At 59.5% G+C, this 18,748-nt stretch overlaps 4 protein-coding genes across 5 annotated transcripts; 2 read left to right on the forward strand and 2 right to left on the reverse strand.

The window, feature by feature from the left end:
- Positions 1-232: 232 nt before the first annotated feature.
- Positions 233-2,049, reverse strand: MRPS12 (mitochondrial ribosomal protein S12). Its single transcript, XM_040976621.1, has 2 exons — positions 1,797-2,049; positions 233-927 (listed from the first exon to the last, which is right to left on the reverse strand). Exons 1-2 carry the CDS (start codon positions 1,843-1,845, stop codon positions 557-559), a joined length of 420 nt encoding a protein of 139 aa, XP_040832555.1. The 5' UTR covers positions 1,846-2,049; the 3' UTR covers positions 233-556.
- Positions 2,050-2,308: 259 nt separating this feature from the next.
- On the forward strand, positions 2,309-8,985 carry SARS2 (seryl-tRNA synthetase 2, mitochondrial). The gene is made up of 16 exons (XM_040976622.1): positions 2,309-2,575; positions 4,354-4,449; positions 4,926-4,955; positions 5,333-5,473; positions 5,558-5,612; positions 6,090-6,153; positions 6,405-6,510; positions 6,732-6,779; positions 6,943-7,051; positions 7,301-7,346; positions 7,434-7,521; positions 7,610-7,719; positions 7,989-8,082; positions 8,177-8,269; positions 8,365-8,430; positions 8,517-8,985. Exons 1-16 carry the CDS (start codon positions 2,309-2,311, stop codon positions 8,658-8,660), a joined length of 1,557 nt encoding a protein of 518 aa, XP_040832556.1. The 3' UTR covers positions 8,661-8,985.
- A 2,149-nt stretch (positions 8,986-11,134) lies between these two features.
- Positions 11,135-12,727, forward strand: CCER2 (coiled-coil glutamate rich protein 2). Its single transcript, XM_040976536.1, has 5 exons — positions 11,135-11,216; positions 11,327-11,373; positions 11,467-11,551; positions 11,714-12,348; positions 12,638-12,727. Exons 1-5 carry the CDS (start codon positions 11,135-11,137, stop codon positions 12,725-12,727), a joined length of 939 nt encoding a protein of 312 aa, XP_040832470.1.
- A 376-nt stretch (positions 12,728-13,103) lies between these two features.
- Positions 13,104-18,577, reverse strand: NFKBIB (NFKB inhibitor beta). Of its 2 annotated transcripts, none has more exons than XM_040976624.1 (6): positions 18,314-18,577; positions 15,291-15,396; positions 14,851-14,908; positions 14,092-14,180; positions 13,734-14,003; positions 13,104-13,231 (listed from the first exon to the last, which is right to left on the reverse strand). In XM_040976624.1, the coding sequence occupies exons 1-6, from the start codon at positions 18,490-18,492 to the stop codon at positions 13,130-13,132; spliced, it is 804 nt and encodes a 267-aa protein (XP_040832558.1). In that variant the 5' UTR covers positions 18,493-18,577; the 3' UTR covers positions 13,104-13,129. The 2 variants fall into 2 exon arrangements, with proteins under 2 accessions (XP_040832558.1, XP_040832557.1); XM_040976623.1 differs by having other exon boundaries at positions 14,851-15,190; positions 18,314-18,573.
- Between the last annotated feature and the right edge of the window lie 171 nt (positions 18,578-18,748).

Raw genomic sequence — 18,748 nt, forward strand, 5'->3', positions numbered from 1 at the left:
AAATCTCAAAAAAAAAAAAAAAAAAAAAAACCTACTGTGGCCAAGTACATGCTCACAGGATGTCAGTATTACTGTCAGAACCAGGTCCCCTGGCAACCCGGGGGTGCAGCCAGCAGGTGGGAGCAGGACTTGTGGCCCAGCAGGGCATGCCAGCTCCTGTCCTGGCTGCCTCCTCTGGGCCTCTGGAGAGGGAAGATGGGTCTTAGAGCTCAGGACAGAGAGGCCCTGCTGGTCTGCAGAGCAACAAATTTAATGTTTACCAACATGAACAAGGCAGACTGCAAACCCAAGCCCAGAGCTATCAGCCGCCCCGGCACGTGGGAGCTGGGGACGTGAGCTGTTTATTATGCTGCTTCCTAGCACACAGCGGGGTAGAGGCCCCAAGTCCACCCTGGGGACAAGGCTGCTGACAGAGGGGGCCCATTCTCCAACTCGCCCACCCAAATGGGTAGTGATACTGCTGATAAAAAAAAAAGCAGGCTCTTCCACTCCACCCTGCCTTCCTGGGCAGCAGGAATCCTGTTTTGTGGCATAAAAGTCATGGGACCTGCCACGGTCACTTCTTCTTCTGCACATGGCCGCAGTCGTATTTGCCACGCACAACTTTGAGCTTGACCCCGGGCAGGTCCTGGGTGCGGCCGCCCTGCACCAGGACCACATGGTGCTCCTGCAGGCTGTGGCCTTCGCCGGGAATGAAGCAGACGGCCTCCTGGCCGGTGCTCAGTCGCACGCGGCAGCACTTGCGGTTGGCCGAGTTGGGCTTCTTGGGTTTGCGAATGAAGGTGCGCAGGACCACACCTTTGAGCTGCGGCCGGCCCTCGGTGGGGCCCAGGCGCCGGGGGGCCTTCTTGGGGGGCCCGAGGCGATGCATCTGGTTCAAGGTAGCCATGCTGCGGCCGGCCCAGAGTTGGGGGATCACAGTCAGGCCTGGGAGAGACAAAACGACAGGGAGGACAGAGGTTAGCAACCCTGGTGACACCTTCCCAAGGACATGTTGGGGGTGACATCTAGGATGTTTCCAGGTGACAGCAGCAACACTTAAACCTTCACTGTGCCTCCTCCACATGGCAGATCTTGTTTTAAACATTGTACATGGGTCCTGACATGGTAGCCTAGTGGCTAAAGTCCTTGCCTTGTACGTGCCGCAATCCCACATGGGCACTGGTTTGTATCCCAGCAGCCCCACTTCCCATCCAGCTCCCTGCTTGCGGCCTGAGAAAGCAGCTGAGGATGGCCCAAAGTCTTGGGCCCCTGCACTCATGTGGGAGACCTGGAAGAGCTCCTGGCTCCTGGCTTCAGATTGGCTCAGCTCTGGTTGCTGCGGCCACTTGGGGAGTGAATCATCAGACGGAAGATCTTCTCTGTATCACCTCCTCTCTGCATATCTGACTTTCCAATCAAAATAAATATATAAATCTTTAAAAAATAAACATCATACGTGAATTTATTTCAGTCTTCAACAAAGATATTAATGCTTTATTTAAGCAAGACTTATTTATTAATAGGAAACCAGGTTTTCCTATTAAAGACTCGGGTGGGGGGGCCCAACTGAGGCGCCAGCACCTGCCCCCACGCTCAGTCTCCAGCTAGCGGCTGCCCTTGAACAAGTCTCCTGGGCTCCCCGTGCCTCGGTTCGCTCACCCGCAGCACAGGTGCCACCATCCCATCCCGCTGCTCAGTACGCTGTGCGCCGGGTGGCATCGTGCATCTGGCCCACCCCTGTCATTCTGAGTGGCGAACCAAAGGGAGAACAATCCTCGTCCCACCACACCCTGCGGCCCAGCACCCTGGCTTACCACCACGTACGGACGCGCCGAGGCCACGGAGAAGGCCGGACCAGGACATCCCGCCGCCGCACGTCGCGTCCTTGGGTTAGGGGAGAGGGACAAAGTGGCCGCCGACGTTCTGGAACCCCAGACTCGCCCCCACCCCGTCCTCAGAGCCTTACACGGTGAAATCCAGGAGACCACAACCACCTCCCATACCCAGGAGGGAAACCGAAGCCTTCACCGGCCTCACCGACCCCAGAAGGGCCAGTAGACACGCTTACTTCAGCCTCTCGCCCCTTCCGGGGTCATTCAGCAGCCATTGGCAGACCCTGCCTTCGCGCGTCCCTGAGGGGGCGGGACACAGATGGCGATTGGGCAATGACGAAGTCAATCTCAGGCAATGTTCAGCGAACTACGTCGAGGCTGGGAGGGCAACCTGTCTGATTGGCTCGTCGAGAGCGGGTCGGCTGTTTCGCGATTGGTTCAAACGCTGACTGGGCGGGATGAAGGCGGTGTGCCTTCCTGGTCCCCGGCCCAAGATGGCTGCGTCCATCGCGCGGCGGTTAGGGTGCCTGCTGTCTCCTGGCGGACTCCGGCTCCGGACAGGCTGCACGGGCAGCCAGAGCCCTCGGAGAACTTTCGCTTCCGAGAGACGGGACCGGAACCTCCTGTATGAACACGCACGCGAGGGCTATAGCGCTCTCCCACAGCTGGACATGGAATCGGTGTGCGCATGCCCAGAAGAGGTGGCGCGCGCCCTGGAACTCCGCAAGGGGGCGCTGCGGCCGGCGGACCTGCCGGGGATCGTGAGTGCGCTTGCGGGGCAGCTGAGGGTGCAAGAGCAGCTGGAGCTGGGGAGTGGGCTTAGGCAGGCAGCTTACTTCCCTTCCCGAGTTGAGTCATGATCTTGTGCGTGGCACACACTGAGATTAGCCAGTGGTCCGCTCAGTCCTGCTAAGACCCAGTCCACCGTGTGCCCTGGACACTGCCTCTTAGAGGTGTGTGCTGCCAGCCGCTCCCTCTGGCCCTCATCTCACGCCCGCCTTACCCTAAGGCCACAGAGACACAAAGGGAGACAGCCAGGGGCCTGGGGCGCTTTTGGAGGGGAGTGCCAGGTGGGATGTTGCATCCACACGACTGCAGGTGGCAAGCCACTAAAAGGAACCAATGGTTCTGTTGCACCTGCTGGTGGTTGTTGACTCAGCGGCTGCAGATGGGCGGTGAGTGATAACTAGAACTCTCCTATTTAGGAAATACTCGATGCCTGGAGGCTGTAGAGGTCTCCTTCTGTTGGGGTGCTGAGTGTGTGGGGAACCCCAAGTCTCCTCAGCCTTGCCCTGGGCCACCCATGGGCCTAACACACTTTATCCCCATTTGATTTTTGCACCACCCCTCTGAAGCAGATACTGCTGTTGCTTCTGTGTTATTGGGGAGAATACTCAGGGAGTCTGTACCTGTGGTATTTGGCTCCAGAACATGTGTATATATATACTTGTTTATTTGGAATGTGGTGAGACAGAGAAAGACAGCCACCCGCTGGTTCATCCCTCATGGCCACCATGGCCAGCATAGGGTCAGGCCAAAGTCAGGAGCCAGGAACTTCCTCCAGGTATCCTACATGGGTAAGGGATGCCCAAGCCCTTTGGGCCATCCTCCACTGTTTTTCCCAGGTCGTAAGCACAGAGCTGGATTGGAAGTGGAGCAGCCAAGACTTGAACCAGTGCCCAAATGGGGTGGTAGCATCGTGGGGGCAGCTTTGCTTGGCCCCCTGGCATGCCTTCGTTGAGGGAGTGCGGTGGTAGGCTGTGACATGAGGCTGGGCTGTGGCTTGTCTCTCCTGCACATGCCCGCCTACCATCCTGTGCTGCGGCCTCCTCACCTTGGATCTACAGGCTCTGTACCCTGCGCCCAGGAAGCTTCCATCCTGTATGATTTGCCTGGTATGTGGAGTTTTGTTACGGCAACAGAAATCAGGCTAAGACACACCCATTCAGATGGAAACGCCGCAACATCAGCATCCATGTGGGCACCAGTTCATGTCCCAGCTGTTCCACTTCCCTCCCACTCCCTGCTTGTGGCCTGGGAAAGCCATGGAGGACGGGCCAGGGCCTTAGGATCCTGCACCCGCGTGGGAGACTCAGAAGAAGCTCCTGGCTCCTGGCTCTGGATCAGCTCAGCTCCAGCCGTTGTGGCCATTTGCAGAGTTGGATCAGTGGGTGGAAGATCTTTCTTTCTGTAACTCTGACTTTGAAATAAATAAGTAAATTTTTTACAAAGCCATTCTCATTGCTAAAAAAGAAAAAAAAAAAAGACTCCCTCTTTAACCCCTTCTACTTGTGTATGTTGGTTGGTCTTGGTCATGTGAGCGCAGGTAGCTGTGAGGGAATCTGGAAAACGTGTTAACCCAGGCCGCCGTGTGCCCAGCTGGGCATCAGGGAAGGGAGGAGGATGGCTCCTGGGGGGCGACAGACAGAACCCCACCGCAGGTGTCAGAGGGAGCGGGGAGGGGAGAGGAGGGGAGATGGCAGCAAAGGCGGCCACTCACACTCATGCCTTCCTGTCCCTGCACCCCTGCACCCTCCAGATTGCCTCATGGCAGGAGTTGAGGCAGTTGCGGGAGCAGATCCGGGGCCTGGAGGAAGAGAAGGGGGCCGTGGCGGAGGCAGTACGGGCGCTGCTGGTGAGTGGGGGAGCCCAGCAGGTACAGGGGAGAAGCTCAGCGATGTGAATGATGGTCCCCTCCCCTGGTGATGCCTTAGTGGCGTCTCAGCCCCCAGTTCCTTCCCTGGACCACAAGTGCTGGCACATGGAGGACGGGGGACGACAAGCCTCATCTTCATCCCCCGTTCCCAGACCAGGACTCCCCAAGAGCACACAGTGGGGAGGCACTAAACTCTTCCATGGGACCCCAGGCCGTTCACAGAAGGAACCACACACACATCCCTGAGTTTTCTCAAGGGGAGGGTATGACCCTAATACCACCCCCATAGTGTGTTATGCTGAAATCAGCCCACCTCCACGAGCTGACGGGCAGAAGGACCTGGCCAGGCGCCGACAGATCCCCTGGCCTGTGTGGCCTTTCAGCCCTCCTGCCCAGCTCAGCTTCCATCCACCTAACACCACCCCCCAACACTCACATAATTCCTTTTCTACCAGGTAAACCGGGACAGCCAGCAAGTGCAGCAGGTACTCCTGGGAGTGGATAGCCGGGTCGCGGTGGGGAGTGGGCCTGAGGGTCCCGTATCAGCCCCAGTCCCTCCTCTGTATGTGACAGAAGAGAACAAACCCCTGTCGACACTCACAGTGCTGCTTCAGGTGCTGCTGCATCCAGGACCCAGCTCTGTGCTGGGTTCTACTTTGCTCTCTCTCACCCACGCCAGCTTTCCCACCTTGTGTGGGGGTGTAAGGAGCCCATTGTCCTCACAGCTCCAGCCAGGGCCACACTCCAGCCGGCCAGGAGAGGTGCTTCTGGCCATGAGGACTGAGGGCAGATTGGTAACCGGGTGGCAGGGGGGGATCCCTGGCCCTCTGTCTCAGGTGGACCCCTCATGGCCTGTCCCCAGGAGCCCCAGTATCAGGCCCTGCGGGCGCGCGGCCGGGAGATCCGGAAGCAGCTGGTTCTGCTGTACCCCAGGGAGACCCAACTTGAGGAGCAGTTCTACCTGCACGCACTGCGGCTGCCTAACCAGACCCACCCAGACACAGTGAGCACCCTGTGGGGGCAGGACTGAGGGACTGCCCCCCCCCCAGGTGCCACCTTTCCTTATCACACCTGTACCTCCCTGTAGCCCATTGGGGATGAGAGCCAGGCGCGCGTGCTCCACGTGATCGGTGACAAGCCAGGTAGGCTGCAACCCCGGGGCTAGGGGTTCGGGCTCCCAAGGTTCGGGAGGCCGCTCCCCCTTGCTGCCTCGGCTGGGCACGAGCTGCCTGTGAGGGGCGCTCCTTGGAGCTGGTGCCCTGCCCCACCCACGTGGGCGTCCTCGCCCTGCGTGCTGCAGATGACTGTGTCTGCAAGCACAGAATGTGTGTGTGCGCGTGGGGTTTGTCATGACTGTACACGCGTGTGGTATGTGTGTGCATGTGCACGGTGTGGTTGTGGCCGCACACGCGCGTGTCTCCCGCCCCCCGCCCCTCCCTCGCTCTCTCCTGGGTTCAGTGCGTCTCCCCTTCCCTGCCCCCCTCTTGCTCTCCTTCCTCTCCCTCTGCCCCGACCTGCTCCCCTCCACCTTGTCCTCTCTCACGATCCCCGTGACTGTGTGACTGCACCGCCCGCCCCACTCCATGTCCCCTCTGACCGTTCCCCTTCCCCCCACGCAGCCTTCTCCTTCCCTCCACGGGGCCACCTGGAGCTGGGCGAGAAGCTCGGCATCATCCGTCAGAAGTGAGCAGCCCCCCACCCCCGCCCCAGTGCCCGACCCTCCGCACCCTGCAGCTGGCGACCAGCCGCCGGCTCCGCCCATCCCTGGCGGCCTCAGCGTGGGAGGGGGCGAGGCCAGGGCCGCACCCAGCATGAATGTTTGATGCCCAGGCCCCAGCTGGCAACTGGGCCTCTGCCTCCCAGCTGCCAGGTCCCCCTCCTCATCCCAGAGCCCTGGGCCCCTGCACACCCGCCGCTCTATCTTGTGTCTCCAGGCGCCTGTCGCACGTGTCTGGCCACCGGTCCTACTACCTGCGCGGGGCTGGGGCTCTCCTGCAGCACGGCCTGGTCAGCCTCACACTCAGCAAGCTTGTCCGCCGGGTACGGGCCAGGTTGGGAGGACTTCCTGGAGGGGGTGGTGTCTCAACGCTGGGCTCCGAGGGCTCAGGGCAGCAGGAAGGGGTGGCCTGGGTCTCCCCCCATGCTGTCCTCAGTGGAATGGACTTTGGAGCGATTAAGGCTTGCCATCGGCTCTCTGCCAGAGCATGGGGCCCAGAGGGACTAGCTGTGCCCCTCACTACCCCACCCCCTTATATACACAGGGCTTCATCCCCATGGCTGTGCCGGACCTCCTGCGAGGAGCTGTGTTTGTGAGTGAGCCCCCCCACTCCACCCATGTCCTCTCCCTCCTCCGTATGCTGGGGGCCCAGGGCCTCCCCCGGAAGACCACCCTGGGCTTGGGTTGGGGGAGGGGATGACCTGGGGTTGTGCCACCCCAGCCACGGACCTCCTGCAGTCTGGCCTCTTCCCCAGGAAGGCTGTGGGATGACACCAAACGCCAGCCCCTCCCAAATCTATAACATCGACCCCTCCCGCTTTGAAGACCTCAACCTGGCTGGGACAGCGGAGGTGGGCCTCGCAGGTGAGCACCTGCCTGGGCTAAGGTGGCAAGGTGGGCGCGAGGAGCAGGAGCGGGGATTGGGGCAGCCGAGGGAGTTCAGCCAGGACATCAGGGCAACCCTCGTGCCTACGTGGACAGTTGTATAGGTTGTGGACTGTGCAACCAACAGTGGCGTGACACTCCAGTCATACAGGGAGCATCTTCTGGGATTTCCTTATGACAGTGCCAGTGGCAGCCTGGCTGACCCCCTCCTGCCCCCTCTGACCCTAGGCTACTTCATGGACCACGCGGTGGCCTTCAGGGACCTGCCTGTCAGGTGCTGTGCAGTTCCCTAGTCCTGCGCACCCCACCCTGTGGCACTGGGCGCCTGCCCTGACCTGCTGTGGCCACCCTACCCCTCCAGGATGGTTTGTTCCAGCACGTGCTACCGGCCCGAGACGGATACAGGGAAAGAGCCCTGGGGCCTGTACCGGGTGCATCACTTCACCAAGGTGCGTGGCACCAGCCTGGAGGTGGGGTCGGCTTTATACCCCGCAGCCCAAGACCTCCTGACCCCCATTTCCCTGCCTGCCTGTCCAGGTGGAGATGTTTGGGGTGACTGGCCCCAGCCTGGAGCAGAGCTCACAGCTGCTGGAGGAGTTCCTGTCTCTTCAGATGGAGATCTTGACAGAGCTGGGCCTGCACTTCCGGTGGGGAGCAGGCAGGGGTGGCCTCTGCCCTACGCTGCTGCCCAAGATGCCTCTTCTGGTCCATTGGGGGAGGGGTGGGAAAGGGACCCTGGCACTGCAGGCACCCCTCTCACCCCTGTCAGTCCTTTGGTTTGCTGGGACACCCTGTATCTTAGTCCCCTTCCTCAATCACTTCTATCTCTTCCTCCCACTCTTTCCCCCTCCCCCGCACACACCTGCTGCCCACTGACCCGCACCACCGCCGCTGCCACTGCCACTGCCGGCTGCAGGGTCCTGGACATGCCCACCCAGGAGCTGGGTCTCCCCGCCTACCGCAAGTTTGACATCGAGGCCTGGATGCCAGGCCGGGGCCGCTACGGGGAGGTGAGCCCTGGTCCCCGGGTGGGATGTGGGATGGGGGGATTGCCCCGCTCCCCCGCAGCTGGGCCTCTCAGCTGCCACAGCCGCTGCATTGCAGGTGACCAGCGCCTCCAACTGCACCGACTTCCAGAGCCGCCGCCTGCACATCATGCTGCAGCCTGAGGCCGGGGAGCTGCAGTTCGCGCACACGGTAAGGACCCCACCGTGTGGCCTCCCCTCCCCCCAGACCCTCCTGCGGAGAGGGGAAAGCCTGCAGGGAGTTCCTGAGCACACCTGTGCCCCCAGGTGAATGCCACGGCCTGCGCTGTCCCTCGCCTGCTCATCGCCCTCCTGGAAAGCAACCAACAGAAGGTGAGGGGCACAGGGTGAGCCCCTGGTGGGTTAGTGCTGGCAGGGCCTGGGCGGTGACAGCGTCCTGAGAGCTGCTTTCCCCGCAGGACGGCTCGGTCCGCGTGCCCCCTGCCCTGCAGCCCTACCTCGGTGTTGACTGCATCACGGCGCCCACCCACGCACCGCTCCAGTACATCGGCCCCAACCAGCCGCAGAAGCCGCGGCTCCCCGGCCAGCCTGCACGGAGCTGAGGCCCCTTCTGGCCAGGAGAGCTGGACACTGACGCCAGGGGCTGCTGTCCTGAGCCTGCTTCAATACCACCAGGGCTCGTGAGGGGGCAGGACTCCAGGGCCTGCCCCTCCTACTTCCCTGCCTTCCCCAGGCACAGTCACTGACCACTGACCGCTGTCCCTGGTGTGCAGCCTCGAACAGGAGAAGCGGAGGGCCGGGTCTCCACCGCAGCACTGAGCAGAACGTCCCCCAACAAATGGGCAACTCGGGGGCCTTAATGGGGTTGGCACCATGGCACTGCAAGCCAGGCCACCACCTGTGAAGCCAGCATCCCGTACAGGCACCTGTTGGAGTCCCGGCTGCTCCACTTCTAGTCCAGCTCCCTGCTTATCCCTGAATGCTTGATTCCTGCCAACCTTGCTGGAGACGCAGATGGCGCTCCTGGCATCTGGATCCAGTCTGGCCTGCCAGTACAGCCATCTTGGATGGAAGATCTCTGCCTTTCTGTGGCTCTTTCACATCAATAAATTTTAAATAAAATAATGCCCGGCTGCCCAGGAGGTGCTGGGTCACTGCAAGAACCAGAAGGTTCCACACCCAGAGCATGTGAGAGGTGGCCTGTGGCCACCAGAGGAACTAAAAGAGCCCCGCTGAGCACGGCCAGGGCACAGTGCTGTTTTTGGATCCATTTCCTGACCCAGCCCCACCCGCAGCCCCAGCACCATGCCCAGCCGCCCCTTCCCCGGCTCCGGGCAGGCCCCAGTAGCATCACAAGCTCCTGAGAGTCCAGGGGACCTCCAGTCGCACTTCCTCGGCAATCCTGTTTTCACACCTTGCCCAGGTGCTCAGGCCTCAGCTCTGGACACCTCCAGTTAAGCAGTATACCTGGCAGCTTGACCGTCAGAATGTTCTAGAATCTGCCCCTTGCTCTCCTTCCTGGGCCCTCTCCACCCTCATGTTCCCCCTTGAGGAAATGCAGGAACACCGGCTCCTCGTACCCTCGCCCTGCTCAGCCCTCCTGCAGGTGTGCGTCTGGCTTCCAGCTGTGTTCCACAAGCCCCACCTGAGCCACTGGCCAGCTGCTGTAGTCCTCCACACCCCTTCCCCATGTGGCCTCTTGCTTGCCTCTGTTTTACTCAGCTGAGCGTCACCTCTTAGGAGAAAAATCCCAGCACCCACTTCCATACAGGATCTAGAACTTCAGAAAAGTGGTGGCAAAGGGGCTGGTGCTGAGGCATAGTGGGCTAACCCGCTGTCTGCAGTGCCGGGTCCGATATTGGTTCCCTTCTGTGTCCTGGCTGCTCTGCTTCCCATCTGGCTCCCTGCTTACGGCCTGAGGAAGTGGAGGATGACCCTGCACCCTCGTGGTAGACTAGGCTAAAGCTCCTGGCTCCTGGCCTTGGACAGGCCTAGCTCCAATCACTGCATCTATTCGGAGAGTGAACTAGCAGATGGAAAATATCTAATTACCTTTCAAATAAAAAAATCTTGGGGCCTGGCGCAGTAGCCTAGTGGCTAAAGTCCTCACCTTGCAGGCACCAGGATCCCGTATGGGCACTGGTTCTAATCCCAGCAGCCCCACTTCCCACAAGCTCCCTGCTTGTGGCCTAGGTCCCCACACGCACGTACCCATGTGTGGCACCAGTGTGGGAGACCTGGAAGAGGCTCCTGGTTCCTGGCTTTGGATCGGCACAGCTTCAGCTGTTGTGGTCACTTGCGGAGTGAATCATTGGACAGAAGATCTTCCTCTGTCTCTTCTTTCTGTATATCTGACTTTGCAATAAAAATAAATAAATCTTTAAAAAAAAATCAATCTTGGCCTTGACCCTTTGTGCCTTAATCAACTATGTAAAGATTATCAAAATAATATTAAAAATCAATCTTAGGGGAGGACGTGATGGGGATAAAAGTGGCAGGAAAATGGAACGGAAGTGCAAATTTGGTTTTGAAGGGTGTCTCATCTACAATTTCAAAACATGTTGTTCATGGCAGGGTCCGCTAAGGCCCAAAAGAGGCGCTCATTAACCAGAAGGTGTTGGGGCCTGTGCGGTGCCCAGCACCTGGTCCTGCCCGAGGACCCAGACGACGGCTCCCACGGCAAGCTGTCACCAGCAGTGTAGGGCCAAGCTGGGGGCCGGAGGCGGTCGCTGTCCCAGCCTGTTCTGCAACCCCACTCCAAGGACGTCGATTTGGGAGACCGACTTTGAGGAAAGGAGGCCCAGCAGGGCCTTGTGGAGGGCGGGCCGCCAGCGGCTGTGGATTCCAAGCCAGGGATGCCGCCCCCTCTCGGAGCTGGCAAGGCTGGCAAGGCGTGGGGCCCCCCATGAATAATTGAGGATCTCGGTGGGGGCCCGGACCGTCCCGCAGCTGTCGCCCCGCCGCAGGCCACGAGACTGACGTCACTTCCTTCCCTGCAGGGGCCGCCATGCGGGGATATAAGGACGCTGGTACGTCGGCCCTCACACCTGGGATGCAGGCCCCGCCATCTCGCGCCATGCCGCGCCTCGGGCTCCCCTCCACGCTGCTGGTACTGCTGCTGCTGGCGACCAGTGGGTACCCTAAACCCCCGGGGGACCGTGGGGAGCACGTGTGGGGACCGAGGGCCGCGTGTGGGGCGATCCATACCCCGGCCCGCGCCCCTTGGCATCGCCCGGAGCCCAGCGCCCCGTCCTCTCTCCCTCCACAGCCTCTGCTGCTCCCGTGGCTCTGCCAACCGGCCCTTCCAAGCAGGAGGTGAGCACCGTCGACCCTCCGCTCTGTCTCGCTGACCTCCTGCCCGCTCTCCCCTCCAAGCGCCCTCATCACTCCTCCCCGTTGTCCCCGCAGCTGACCCGCTGTCTGGCAGAGGTGGTCACCGACATCCTGACGCTGGGCCAGGCCCCGAGAAGCCCCTGCACGTCTCTGCTCCGAGGTGAGGAGTGGGCGCCCTAGCACTGCCCCCTCTCCCACACCCGGACTATCCTGGCATGCCCACCAGCTTTATCCTCTTCCAGTTCTGTATGTCTCCGTTGAAGGGACTCAGCCCCCGCCCATCCAGCCCTCCCTCCCTGGGTTTTCCCGATGTGCTATGCAGAGAGCTCCGTCTTCCTGAATGAGAAGTGCCACGTGGAGCCCTCCACCTGCCAGTTTTCCCCGTGGAGCCTGCTGCCTGGGTACTTCCGCCAGGCAGAGCCGAGGGCTGAGCAGCAGGGGAGGGACCAGGAGGAGGCCTCGGACAGGCCCCAGCCCTCAGAGGACCTGGAGCAGCTCCACCACAGGATCTCTCCGGAGGCTGAAGCCGCGGACAGGCCCCAGCGCTCGGAGAACCTGGAGCAGCTCCACCACAGGATCTCTCCGGAGGCTGAAGCCGCGGACAGGCCCCAGCACTCGGAGAACCTGGAGCGGCTCTACCATAGGATCTCTCCGGAGGCTGTGGTCAGGCCCCAGCGCTCAGAGAGCCTGGAGCAGCTCCACCGCCAGCTCCTCCGGGAGGAGGAGGAGCTGCAGAAGCAAGAGCTTGTGGAGGGCCTGCAGCACCTGTGGAAGCTGCATTCCGAGGATGGAGGGGACCCCCAGAAGCGGGAGGCCGAGGCGGAGGAGAAGGGCGTGCATGTGGCTGGTGGAGGCCACAGCCTGTGGCAGGGGCCCGAGAGAGCTGGCGACCCCTACCCGCACCATCACCATCAGCAACAGCACCTGCCACTTGGGACTGAGGCTGCTGAGAGGGAGGTGAGTGGGCTGCAGGGCCCACGGGGGGCTGGCCATATGACGAGTGGCTACTGGGCTGGTTTACCACAAGTGACGCCACTGTGTGGTTGTGGGAGGCAAGACGTGGCTGCAACGGGCTGCAGTAACCTGAGGGTCACCCAGGTGGGGCAGCCTTACTAGTCCCATGGCCGTTGCTTCCGGCTATGGCCATCAGTATGGACCTTGGTGCCAGTCACACTGGCCCACCACATCACTTCCGGGGCAGACAATGAAGCCTGGTGAACCCCTCCCCCATTTCTGGTCCCACTAGGAGCAGGATACGGAGCGGCTGGTCCACGTGTCAGAGGAGCTGAGGAAGGCGTCTGAGGCGCTGGGGCGGGAGCTCAGGAGGGACGGCTGAGACCCCCTGACACTCCCCCCCACCGTCTCCTCCTCCCTGCACTTCTCATGGCTCAGGACTGCTCTCCTGCCAGGCCCACCCCCCGCCTCACCTGGCACCTGACTCTTCTACCTGCCTGCCCGGCAGTGGTAGAAAGGTGCCCTGGAACCAAGCTGGGGGGGTGTGGGACCCCAGTCTGAGCTGGGGAGGGAGACTGGGCTCAGACCTGACTCAGGAAATGCCCCCCACACCTATCCCGCCCCTTGCCAGCCCTTCTGAGCAAATAAAGCAGAGAAAACCAAGGATCCGGGTGTGGCCATGTGGGGGTCAGGGAGCAGGGAGCCTGGGAAAGGCAGCCATCAGCCTCGTGTCGAGGTGTCAGAACTGTTTATTAAATGGGAAATTATATTAACAATTTAAAAATCAGACAGAGGTGGGGTCTTCGGGGCGAGGTTTGGAGGGCGGACTGGGAGATGGCCGGCTTTGGCTCCGGTTGCTGTGGACCACGATGTCATCATATTCAGTCTGGGGACAAAGGCGGGTAGGCAGGAGACTTATGGCGACAGCCACCTTACCCCCTGCCCAAGGTGGCACACAGCATCCTAAGGACCACTCCCTCGAAGGCCCGAGCCCCAACATGCCGACTCAGCCCCTCTGCTCCTCGTTCTCATAATCCCGTGTTCAAGGTCATGGCTGCTATGCCTTGTGCTCCCCCATTAAACTCAGGCTGTGGCCTTGGCCGCTGCTCTGCGGCAACTCCAGACCTCTCTCCTGCCCGAAGACCGTGGTCTCTGACATGCCACACTGTCTCTGCCCAGGGTCACATCTCTGTCACGTGGGCTCTCTGGCTTCCTGTCCCCACCTCTTCTAGGAGTCCCATCGTGGCCTGTACGCACCTGCCAGCAGCCACTGTGACCACAGGCTTCTCTCTACCTCTGCTTGTCCACGTGCCTGCCCATGGTGGTTCTCCTTCCTTTCCCATCAGCCCCACCCCCCTCCACACCCCTGGGGTTTCCTCTGGACTCACGCCCTCATCCGCGTTGTCACTATCGCTGTCACTGTCACTGCTGCTGCTGGAGGGGCTGGGTCTGTCCTCGTCCTCAGGCTCCGGGGCTCCATGTGCGCGGAGCAGGCGGGCAAGGGTAGGGTTGGGCCGCAAAAGGGCGCTGCCCAGCGGGGTGCGGCCCCCATACATGCGGGCGGCAGGGTGTGCACCGGTCCTCAGCAGGAGCTCCAGGACGTCGGCTGCCTGGGCCTCCACGGCCAAGTGCAGTGGGCTCCGGCCACATGTGGGCTCCTGTGGCAGCGGCAGAGAGAGGTCAAGGGCTGGTCGCAGGTGCGCCTGTTCCCCCCAGCTTCCTCCCTGACCCCCAAGGGCACGTCACCGGTTTGTTGAGGTCGGCCCCAGCGTCACACAGCAAGCGGACCATTTCTGCATCTTTGTGGATGACAGCCACATGGAGTGGGGTGTGGCCTGCAGACACAATGAATGCTATCAGACCACGGGGCGAGGGGCCTAGGCTAGGGTACTGGGAGAGGGCCACGTGGCCTCATGGTCCTTTGGGCCAGCTCCAAAGGGCCAGGATATGTCAAGGAAGCCCCCATACCCCAAATGTCTGTGTCTTGGGGCACTGCACACACTGCAGGGGCCGTGCATGGAGAGAAGAGAGGTCTGGACCTCAGGGCTAGGCAGCCTGAGTCTTTGCTCTTACTCCATAAGGACACAAGTTCCAAAGAGCTCACGGGTCTGGGCCCTGGGGTGGGAGGGAGGTCCCATCTCCTCCCTGTACCCTGGTGCCAGCTGGGCTCACAGAGGGGCACTTGGGACTCAGATCTCAGGACTGGTGGGTAGCCACAGGCAGCTGAGGAGGACTTTCCATGGTGCAAATCTGGGGTGCCAGGTTCTCACAGGGACCTGGGGCTCGGGGAGGGGGGTGCTGGACCCTAAGGTCTGCAGGTGGAGGCGGGGTCTTGGCCACTCTAGATCTGAGGTGAAGATTCCGGGTCCCAAGTGATCTAGGGCCTCCTGGTAGGGGTCCCTGGGTCCCATGTGTACTGCCATGAATCAGCTGGGACCCAAGGAACGGCGGCGGTCCCTCAAGCCAAGGTACCTGGTGACTGGGGCCAGCACCCAGGGTACTTACCCTCGTAGTTCTCAGCCTCCAGCTGCAGCTTCCAATCCTCTTCATTCTCCTCCTCTTCCTTCTCCAAGTCAGGTTCCGGGGTTGAGGCAACTGAGGTGTGGTTGGTGTGGGAGGCATGCTCAGGGTGCTCGGGGTGCTCGAGGCTCTGAGTGAGGTAGTCCCTGGGGCGCTGGGGGCGGGGCTGGAGCAGCACACATGCGCAGGCGTGCGCCCCCACACGGCAAGCCAGGTGCAGCGCTGTGTGGCCCCCACGCTCAGCGATGTGCACCCCAGCGCCAGCTGCGTACAACTTCTCCACTATGGATGCCTCCCCCAGGATGGCTGCCAGGTGCAAGGCTGTCTGCAGGAGCAGGGGTTGGGGGTGTTATGGGGACAGGCAGGGGTGAGGCGTGGTACTGAGTACCCCAATCCCCCACCCACCCTGTGCTCCAGCACCTCACCTGGCCTAGGTCATTCTGCAGATCTAGGTACTCGGTGCCTGCTGAGAAGCCCAGGAGGAAGTCCAAGAAGGGCTCATGCTGATGGATGACGGCCAAGTGTAGTGCCCTGTGGACAAAGGCAGGGACAGAGTAGAGAAACAGCTTACTGAGTGCCTGGCATCGTGGCTGCAGCCCTGGGGCCAGATGGCACCAGCTGGGACGGTCCAAGCTAAGGTTCATGCATCACGCTGGGCAAGCACTGGAGCAGTGGGTTAGGTTTTGGTTTGGGACATCCACATCCGAGATGGCAATGACGGTTTAGGCCTTGGTTACTTAGTCCTTTTTTAAAGAAAGATTTATTTATTTATTTATTTATTTATTTATTTATTTATTTATTGGAAAGTCAGATATACAGAGAGAAGGAGAGACATAATAATAATTAACTCCCAAAGCAGCTGCAACAGCTGGAGCTGTGTCGATCCAAATCCAGGAGCCAGGAGACTTTTTCAAGTCTCCCATACGGATGCAGGGTCCCAAGGCTTTGGGCCGTCCTCAACGGCTTTCCCAGGCCACAAGCAGGGAGCTGGATGGGAAGTGGAGCAGGGATCAGCAAGTGTTTTCAATGAAGGGCTGGGTAGTTGTTTTCAGCTTTGTGGGTCACCTGGCCTTTTCTCCCCATTCAATTCTTTTATCATAGTGCAAAAGGACCCGGGGACATGATATGCATGTGAATGAGCATGGGATCCAACATAAAAATTTCGTGTAATTTTCACTTGCCGAGCAATATTTTCCTATTTTTCTATTAAGTATAAAGATCAGTCTTAAAAGTCTGTTAGCTGGATTTTACCTGGAGGTCATAGTTTACCAACTGCTGTCTTAAAGTTCTGAATGAAGATACTTTAAGGACTTTATTATACTTTAAAGGTACAATAAAGGGCCCAGCATGATAGCCTAGTGGCTAAATCCTCACCCTGCATGTGCTGGGATTCCGTAGGAGCTCCAGTTTGAGTCCTGGCTGCTCCACTTCCCATCCAGCACCCTGCTTGACGTGGGAAGGCACTGGAGGACAGCTCAAAGCCTTGGAACCCTATACTTGTGTGGGAGACCAGGAAGAGGCTCCAGGCTCCCAGCTCCAGTCTCCTGGTTTTGGATCAGCTCAGCTCCAGCCATTGCAGTCACTTGGGGAGTGAACCAGTAGACAGATCATTCTTTCCGTGATTCTGACTTTCCAATGAAAATAAATATTTCTTTACAAAAATGAGTACCCCCTAAATGTCGTAGTGGGGCCAGCATTGAGGCTGCCAGTGATCCCCGCATCCTGAACCACAGCTCCAGTTCTGTTTGCTCCAATCCCATCTACTCCCTGCTGATGCACCTGTCAGGGAATGGAGGCAGGCCCAAGTGCTTGGGCCCCTGCACCGGGGGAGGCGGGAGACCTGGACAATGCTCCTGGCTCCTAGCTTCTGCCTGGCGCAGTCCCAGCCACTGTGGCCATTTGGAGAGTGAATCAGTAAATGGAAAATTTCTCTCTGTTACTCTGCCTTCCAGATAAACAAACCAAGTATTTTCATTTCAGACAGAGATTTTAGAGCAAGGAATATTATCACAGATAACAAAGGTAACTTCACAATGATAATGAGATCCATTAGGAGCAACAATATTTAATAAATCTGTTATCAGGTGCCCTAATAACAGTGCTTAAAATTTGCTAAGCCCTAGGGCCCAGGGCAATGGCTTAGTGGCTAAATCCTCCCCCTTCAAGCATCAGGGATCCCATGCCAGTTCATGTCCTAGCTATTCCACTTCCCATCCAGGTTCCTGCTTATGGTCTGGGAAAAACAGCTGGAGATGGCTCAAGGCTTGGGCCCTTATCACTCACTCGGGAGACCCAGATGGAGCTCCTGGCCATTGTGGCTATCTGTGCAGTGACCCAGAGGATGGAGAAGCTCTCCTTCTCTCTAACTCTGACTTGCAAAATAAGTAAATAAAGCTTTAGGGGCTGCATGGTGACTCAGCAGGCTAATGTTTCAGCTTCAAGCACCGGGATCCCATATGGATGCTGGTTGATGTCCTGGCTGCTCCACTTCCCATCCAGCTCCCTGTGCTTGTGGCCTGGGAAAGCAGTCGAGGAAGGTCCAAGCCCTTGGGTCCCTGCACCCGTGTGGGAAACCCAAAAGAAGCTCCTGGCTCCTGGCTTCAGATCAGCTCAGCTCCGGCCACTGCAGCCACTTGGAGAGGGAACTAGCAGATGAAAGCTCTCCCCTTCTGTCTCTCCTTCTCTCTCTCAATCTGCCTTTGAAATAATAAGGAAAAAAAAAAAAAAGAAATATAAAAAGAAAAATCAGGATAGGGACCAGCGTAACAGCGTGAAGAGAGAGAACATTAACGAAAGCTACCCTGGCCAATGGCTCAGTCCCACCTCCTAGGGGTCCCCAACTCTGAAGAAGTTCACCAACTCAGGTGACCACCCCACCTGGGTCCCTCCAGCGGCCACACCTTCTCCCTAGCAGACTCTTCTCCGCGATTTACCCACTGTCCCTCCTTCCCGTGGTCAGAAGTCTCCGTTTTCTTCTCGGCCGTGACTCAAGCAGGGCCTGGGTATGGGCAAGAATCCCCGCGGGATCAACCCTTCTTTTAGAATTTCAGAGACGGGACCAAGTACCCATTTACAGAACTCCAAGTTCACGGCTAGGAAATCAGAGTTGAGGCGCAAAGACGGCACCCCGGGGGTCGTCCAGTGGCAGTGGGGGGCAGGGTCTGAGTGCCGCCTATGGTTTTGGGGGCCGAGGACAGAGGTCAAGCGGGCTAGAGCACCAGTGGGTTAAGATGTGGGTTCACAGCTCAAGGAAGGTGGGTAATGATTAGATAAGGATCAAAGTTAACAGGAAACGGGGTTTTGTTACAAATGAGGATGGGGGGGCGTGGATATACAAGTCAGGAAGCCCAAGAACGGAGTGAAGAAGTCGGAAACCTCCGGGATCAGAAATTAATAGAGAGTCGGGATGGGATCCGAGGGCTTCGTTTAATAGCGTAAGGTCACTCACGTGTCTCCATCCTCAGTGACGTAGCCGAAAACCAGGGGTGCCCACGATAGTCCCGGGCCCAGCTCTGCGCCCAGCCCCGGTCCTCCTGGCGCCGCTGCGTCCGGCCCCAGAGAGCCCAGGCCGCTGTCGCACCATTCATCCGCGTCCGTAGTTTTTCCCAAACACGCGACCCCGGCCATGGCCCAGCCAACTCAAGGGAACCCCCGCGGCTCCCTGCCTGCCGCTGGGCTCTGCCCGGAGCTCCGGCACTTCCGCCCTGTGGGAAATTCCCCAACACGCCCCCCTGGCAAATCCAATGAGAGTGGGCGAAATCATTCAGGCCCCGCCCCTATGCTGCAGGACAACCAATCAACGTACTGGGATGCACGGCCGGTCTCGGGCTATTCCCACATTTTCCGAGCGCCCTTTACTGACATGACTTCCACCGCCATGCCC

Source organism: Ochotona curzoniae, unplaced genomic scaffold (assembly GCF_017591425.1).
Source record: "Ochotona curzoniae isolate NIBS_2020 unplaced genomic scaffold, NIBS_Ocur_1.0 contig_2699, whole genome shotgun sequence".
Lineage (NCBI taxonomy): Eukaryota > Metazoa > Chordata > Mammalia > Lagomorpha > Ochotonidae > Ochotona > Ochotona curzoniae.